Source organism: Triticum dicoccoides, chromosome 7A, assembly GCF_002162155.2.
Source record: "Triticum dicoccoides isolate Atlit2015 ecotype Zavitan chromosome 7A, WEW_v2.0, whole genome shotgun sequence".
NCBI lineage: Eukaryota > Viridiplantae > Streptophyta > Magnoliopsida > Poales > Poaceae > Triticum > Triticum dicoccoides.
This window is the reverse complement of record NC_041392.1, coordinates 48,341,523-48,348,706: the sequence shown is the minus strand read 5'-3', so window position 1 is coordinate 48,348,706 and position 7,184 is coordinate 48,341,523. Positions and strand designations below refer to the sequence as shown.

General features: G+C 43.9%; 1 protein-coding gene across 1 annotated transcript; it reads right to left on the bottom strand.

The window, feature by feature from the left end:
• Window positions 1-1,132: 1,132 nt before the first annotated feature.
• On the bottom strand, window positions 1,133-2,577 carry LOC119333967 (homeobox-leucine zipper protein HOX28-like). Its single transcript, XM_037606666.1, has 2 exons — window positions 2,003-2,577; window positions 1,133-1,891 (listed from the first exon to the last, which is right to left on the bottom strand). The coding sequence occupies exons 1-2, from the start codon at window positions 2,342-2,344 to the stop codon at window positions 1,433-1,435; spliced, it is 801 nt and encodes a 266-aa protein (XP_037462563.1). The 5' UTR covers window positions 2,345-2,577; the 3' UTR covers window positions 1,133-1,432.
• Window positions 2,578-7,184: the final 4,607 nt, after the last annotated feature.

The window sequence follows — 7,184 nt, the reverse complement described above, 5'->3', positions numbered from 1 at the left end:
AAAGGTTGCTATTTTTTAATCATTGTCGGCACAATCATGTTAATCTCCGGTTATACTTGGCTTCTCCGGACATGTAAAGAAAACTCAAATCCCTTTGAAATAATTGTTTCCATATGAGAATTCCCCTGTACTCCTACAACTCTTTAAGACCACTCATCTCAACTGGTTCTAGTAAACCTACACCTTCAAACACCATATGAATCTGTAAATGGATTGCAAGAAAAAAAATATCTATCTCGTCATCAAACTCTATAGAGGCGATTTTCCGAGCGTTCCTACCATGCCGCCACTTCTCCTATACTGATAGGCCATTCCCCTCCTCCATTTGTTCTGTCAGTGTGGGAGTGCAGGGAGATCATGATATATCCTATGTAGCTCTATTTTCCCCGCTCCGGCTTTATAACTAGAGTTAGACGGTGACGATTTGTTTGGTGGCTACGCACCGATCAGACCGATTTCCTCGAGTCTCCCAATATCAACGGTGTCACCTACATGAATGTTAATTGCTTGTTGGCGTAGATCTTTGCCAGCCTCTGATGCCGGTGAGGTCAGGGTCCGCAACATTTGTCGGTGAGGGCGGCGACGGCTTTTCTTTGCAGTGTGGTCCTTTGGCGACCTCTACATCACGTTGGTTCGGTCTTGTGACACGCGTGAGATTTTTTTAGGCCAGGATATGCGGATCTTCCAGTTGCGACTCCGGAGGCCAATATAAAAGCTCAAACACATAGAAACGACAAGGTGAAATACCTGAACAACCAAAATGAGGAGACCATGCACCTAACATGTTACTCGGACTTGGAAAATTTGCCCGTAAGATAGGCAAGTGAAATGGTATACTAATAGCATAACTTCTTTTGCTAGATGGCCAAACTAAAGCAGAAGTCACCTTTAAGATGCAACTTGTCGGGCAGCTGAAATTGAGTAGATGATACTCCAGAAAAACCAAGTCAAGTAATACTACACCAACTCCTGATCTACGCTGCAACATCTATGCAGGACAGGGTAGAAAATTAGAAAATCACTCAACATGTTGGTGATACATCTGACAAACCAAGCCAAGTAGTCAAGTAGTAATAATACACCGACCCTCGATCTACGCTGCCCACTGCAACAACTATGCAAGACAGGGAAGGAAATTGGAAATTTACTCAACATGTTGGTGTACTTTTACTCAACATGTTGGTATGCATTAGTTTCTCATGTTATTTCATAAACTTTTCACATGGATACATTCATCCCCGCAGGAACTCGTCGATTGACCGATCCTAGATTGTTAAAACTAATTAACTTGCATTTCCCTCAGAGACAGAGAAGAAAAAGGATTAAACTTTCTGCTACACTTGCTTAAATTTGTGAGTCGTGACAATGCCGCCATTTTTTTGTTAGCTTGCTTGGCATGCTCATCATGGCGGCGTCACAGAGATAGCTCGTTCTATCTGGCCGCCTTGACCACCTTCGCGAGCCCGGCAGAGCTGCCGTACGTTGCTCCGGTGTCTCGGAACCCGCAGAAGAACTGCCGGTGTTCGGGCATGGCCACCGGGGATGGCACTGGCATGCCGATGCCGGCATTGGAGGAGAAGCTGGGCACGGTGCAGGCCGAGGCGGAGGACGTGGACGCGACGCGCTTGCAGGAGAGGCACATGGTGAGGGTGGTGAGCGGCCCCGCCGAGGCGCCGTTATGCGCCGGCGGTGCGGCCTTGAGCGCCCTGAGCTCGGCCACCTCCTTCTCGAGGCGGCGGTTCTGCTCGGCGAGCTGCTCGCACCAGCGCTTCATGTACTCGCAGTCCACCTCCGTCTGCTTGAGCTTTGTCCGGGCGCGGCGGTTCTGGAACCACACCTCCACCTGCCGCGGCCGCAGCCCCAGGCTGTTGGCCAGCGCCAGCTTCTGCTTCTGTAAATGCAACGAAATCCATGTCATTTCCTTGCCCATCATCGATCTCTCCATGAATCATCCATGTGATGCAATCGACCGTGTAAGTGTGCAATGAGGCGAGACACGTACCGGAGTCAGGGTGTGGTGCGTCTTGAAGCACTCCTCGAGGACGGCGGCCTGGTCCTTGGACAGCCGGAGCTTCTTGCGCGCGTTGCCGCCGTCGTCGTCCTGGTCCTCGTCGCCGCTGCCGGCGGACCTCTCGGCACCACGCTTCAGCCCGCTGCCGCTGCCGCTCGAAGCCGGGCTACCGGGCGAGCACCTCCTCTCCTCCACCGCCGCCGCGGTCGGGGTCGGGCCCACTTCTTGGTCCGCCGCCACATTGCCGCCGGAGTACCAGAAGCTCGGCAGGGTGGGCTGGGAAACGAGCCCCAGGCCAAGGCTCAGGCCAAGATCCAGGCTCTGAGGCGCCATTTTCTTTAACAAACTACCGGTGCTCTGTGGGTGTCCGTGTAGCTAGGAAGGTCGAGAGGAAGGAGAGAGCTCGCCGGCGGTGGTGATGAGCAAATGATGCGCAGGCGCGCGGGTATAAATAGGGGGATCGGAGCTCTGGTTAGCCGGGGATGATGGGAGGGGGCGACAATGATGAGCTGGTGCGCGTGGGGTGGATCTCCTTTGGAGATCCTGTGGCGAGTTTCCATGGCGGCCCTTGACCCTTGACAAGGCACTGGGGATGCACTGCCGGAGTAATCAACTGCCTAAATCGCTGGCTGCTCCAGGTTCCCAGGTGAGATTGCATTACGTTAGGGTCATGTGAGCAAGGGAAATCGAGCGCCCGGTTCGTGTAAAATAATTAGGCTCATGATAGTACAATCAGTGTGCGTACAAGTGGGGATTAATAGTAACATAATCAGGATGCAAGCTGTTGCATCGTCGCATGATTGCAGCATTACCGTAGTTCTTCTGTAGGAGATCAAGGACGTGACTAAGCCTCTTTCCAGAGGTTCTGTCAGGAGATTAGCAGAGATGGTAACATGGGTTAGGGCCTTTTAGTGGGAGAGAGACAGCCGGGTAAGGATTTCTGCACGCCTTGGTTCTGCTTAAGCATAGGAACTAATCATGCCTTATTGTGAACACCTTTTTTTTTCCCTCAGTACAAACGTAGACGCTCGCATGCACACACAAACAGTTACCCATATAAACTCACAGGCGCGTATCATACTCCCATGAGCACTTCCGAGAAACTGTGTCAGCAAATCTTGAGATTGACGAAATCACCACAGACGTCACGTAGTAGTCAATGGAAACGTCGTCTCCAACTGAAAGGACATCGCTAGGAAAGAAGAAAAACAAAGAAATTCGGATTTACAAGGCGCACTCAAGTCTTGGACAACCGGCCACCGTCATTCATCTCGTCATTTTTCTGATTTGAAGCATGTTTAAATGTTAAATCAGAAACTTGGTCGTAGAAGAAACCGTAAATGTGACCCCTTACATAAACAACAACAAAAAACACAAGTGATTACTAATTTTCAATAAAAATACAAGTGAAATTTATATCCATAGAAGTTTCATGTTTTTCAATACATTTTCTTATTTTTTGTGTATTTTGACATTCAACTAAAAAAGTTTATATATTGATTTCAATTAATGTAATGTCAATGTTTGTTCTTTAAAATATCTGAATTTTCTCTATCTTTCCAAACTTTATTAAAATTCTCTCTAATCGCTTGGAATAAGCGGGTAACTATCTCCAAAAACAATCAACAACTAAAAAAAATCTCTAAGTAAAACCACTCAAAGGAAAAGAAACTTGTAGAAGAAGTTAAATCTACCACTCTCCTAGCCCCTTAAGTAACCAACCACAAAACGCAATTATTTTTCGAAACTTTTATTCTGATTAGTTGGGTTGATTTTTTTTGTCGAATCAATCTCCCCTAATAGAAAAAGGTAGGAAGTTAGTTGTGGAAGAAACAATTAAATCTAGGCCTTTAACGCTATGAACCACAAAGGCAAGAGTTCATCTTCTATGAATTTTATCCTTAAAAGTCTCATACTATGCAAATTTTCACAGATATTTTCATAAGTTCCATTTTATATTTTTCTTTAATGCTAGTAATTTTCATATTTTTAGGAAATCTTCAATTAAAAAGTGTTTTAAAGTATTTCCCCTTTTTTAGCAAATAAAATACTATTTTTAAGGGAAGATAATGTTCATGTTTGTTCTAAGGAAATTCTGATCTTTTGTTGTTTTTCCCAACTGACATTCCATTTAGTTCAGGTAAGAGGACCTACGTAGTCAATCTTCCCTAAGGAAAAAAATGGTTGTAGAAGGGCTTGTTAAATCTAGAACCGTATTTCATGCACCGCTAGCACAGTTGTTCATCTTCTATATTTCTATTTTTCTAAAGTTTATTATCTTCAATAGTATTTTGCTAATATTATTTTATCATTTTCTAATTATTTTTCTTTAACATTATCCTTTAAGATTTTTGTGAATCTTGTGTTTCAATAGATTTCCATTTTCTGCCAATGTAAAATATTGTTCGCTCATAATTGTTCTACAAAAATATTATTAATTTTCATCCTTTTTCCAAAAAATTATTCTAACTACTTGTGTTCGATTATGGAAAAATAAATGCTTGGCATCTATTTTTGTGTCAATATATTGATCAAATTCTGAACTAATTTAATCTGAACTGAAATAATGACATGTGTGCTCTTGGATGAGCATAACCGTCCACTTTGTTCTTAGCATTGATAAAACACAATGCATGTGTTAAAAAAGAAGACAAAACACAATGCACCCATCGCGTGGTGTGATAAGACAAACGAGCGCACATTGTCGTCTTGTGTTCTCGTATATGTGAGAGAAAACCCCTTAATACTGATGTTTTTTTAGAAAATGAGGATGACCCCCGGCCTCTGCATTTGGGTGATGCATACGGCTACTTTATTAATTATTTTCATAATAAGACCATACAAAGTCATATAACAATAAGACTAAAGCCACCGTTTCAGCAACAACTATCGCTACACCTATCCAATTGACGAAGGCGCGCTGATAGCCTAGGCCTAATACCAAACAGACATCGCAGCCAGACCTAACATCTAAGGTCCCAATCAGGACGCCTGCCGGGTATGGGCACCCACCAGTTCGGCGTGCCTCTTGATACGTCTCCAACGTATCTATAATTTTTGATTACTCCATGCTATGTTATCTACTGTTTTGGGCAATATTGGGCTTTATTATCCACTTTTATATTATTTTTGGGTCTAACCTATTAACCGGAGGCCCAACCCAGAATTGCTGTTTTTTTTGCCTATTTCAGTGTTTCGAAGAAAAGGAATATCAAACGAAGTTGAAATGGAACGAAATCAACTGGAGAAATTATTTTTGAAAGGAAAGCTACCGGATGGACTTGGACCCCGCGTCAGAAGCCAAGGGAGGTACTCACGAGGGTGGGGGCGCCCCCCCCCCCTCCTAGGGCCCGCCCCCTGCCTCATGGGGCCCCCGAAGCTCCACTGACATACTTCCTGCACCCATATATACTCACGTACCCTAAAACTTCCAGAACAAAGAATAGATCGGGAGTTTCGCCGCCAGAAGTCTCCGTAGCCACCGAAAACCAATCTAGACCCATTCCAGCACCCTGCCGGAGGGGGAATCCTTCTCCGGTGGCCATCTTCATCATCCCGGTGCTCTCCATGACGAGGAGGGAGTAGTTCTCCCTCAGGGCTGAGGGTATGTACCAGTAGCTATGTGTTTGATCTCTCTCTCTCTCTCTCTCGTGTTCTTGAGGTGATACGATCTTGATGTATCGCGAGCTTTGCTATTATAGTTGGATCCTATGATGTTTTCTCCCCCTCTACTCTCTTGTAATGGATTGAATTTCCCCTTTGAAATTATATTATCGTATTGAGTCTTTAAAGATTTGAGAACACTTGATGTATGTCTTGCCGTGGATATCTGTGGTGACAATGGGATATCACGTGATTCACTTGATGTATGTTTTGGTGATCAACTTGCGGGTTCCGCCCATGAACCTATGCATAGGGGTTGACACATGTTTTCGTCGTGATTCTCCGGTAGAAACTTTGGCACTCTTTGAGGTTCTATGTGTTGGTTGAATAGATGAATCTGAGATTGTGTGATGCATATCGTATAATCATACCCACGGATACTTGAGATGACATTGGAGTATCTAGGTGACATTAGGGTTTTGGTTGATTTGTGTCTTAAGGTGTTATTCTAGTACGAACTCTAGGGCTGTTTGTGACACTTATAGGAATAGCCCAACGGATTGATTGGAAAAAATAACTTTGAGGTGGTTTCGTACCCTACCATAATCTCTTCGTTCGTTCTCTGCTATTAGTGACTTTGGAGTGATTTTTTGTTGCATGTTGAGGGATAGTTATGTGATCCAATTATGTTAGTATTGTTGAGGGAACTTGCACTAGCGAAAGTATGAACTCTAGGCCTTGTTTCCTATCATTGCAATACCGTTTACGCTCACTTTTATCATTAGTTACCTTGCTGTTTTTATAATTTCAGATTACAAATATCTTTATCTACTATCCATATACCACTTGTATCACCATCTCTTCACCGAACTAGTGCACCTATACAATTTACCATTATATTGGGTGTGTTGGAGACACAAGAGACTCTTTGTAATTTGGTTGTAGGGTTTCTTGAGAGAGACCATCTTCATCCTACTACTCCTACGGAATGATAAACCTTAGGTCATCCACTTGAGGGAAATTTTCTACTGTCCTACAAACCTCTGCACTTGGAGGCCCAACAATGTCTATAAGAAGAAGATTGTGTAGTAAACATCAAGCTCTTTTTTGGCGCCGTTGCCGGGGAGTCTGCGCAAAAGTCAACATACCAAGTACCCATCACAATCCCTATCTCCCGCATTATATTATTTGTCATTTGCCTCTCATTTTCCTCTCCCCCCAATTCACCCTTGTCGTTTTATTCTCCCTCTCTCTCTCTATCCTCCCTCTCTATTTGCCTCTTTTGCCCGTTTGCTTTTTGTTTACTCGTGTGTTGGATTGCTTGTTTGTCGCGATGGCTCAAGATAATACTAAATTGTGTGACTTCACCAATACCAATAATAATGATTTCCTTAGCACTCCTATTGCTCCTCTTACCGATGCTGAATCTTGTGAAATTAATACTGCTTTGCTGAATCTTGTCATGAAAGATCCGTTCTCTGGCCTTCCTAGTGAAGATGCCACTACCCATCTTAATAGCTTCGTTGATTTGTGTGACATGCAAAAGAAGAAAGATGTTGATAATAATATT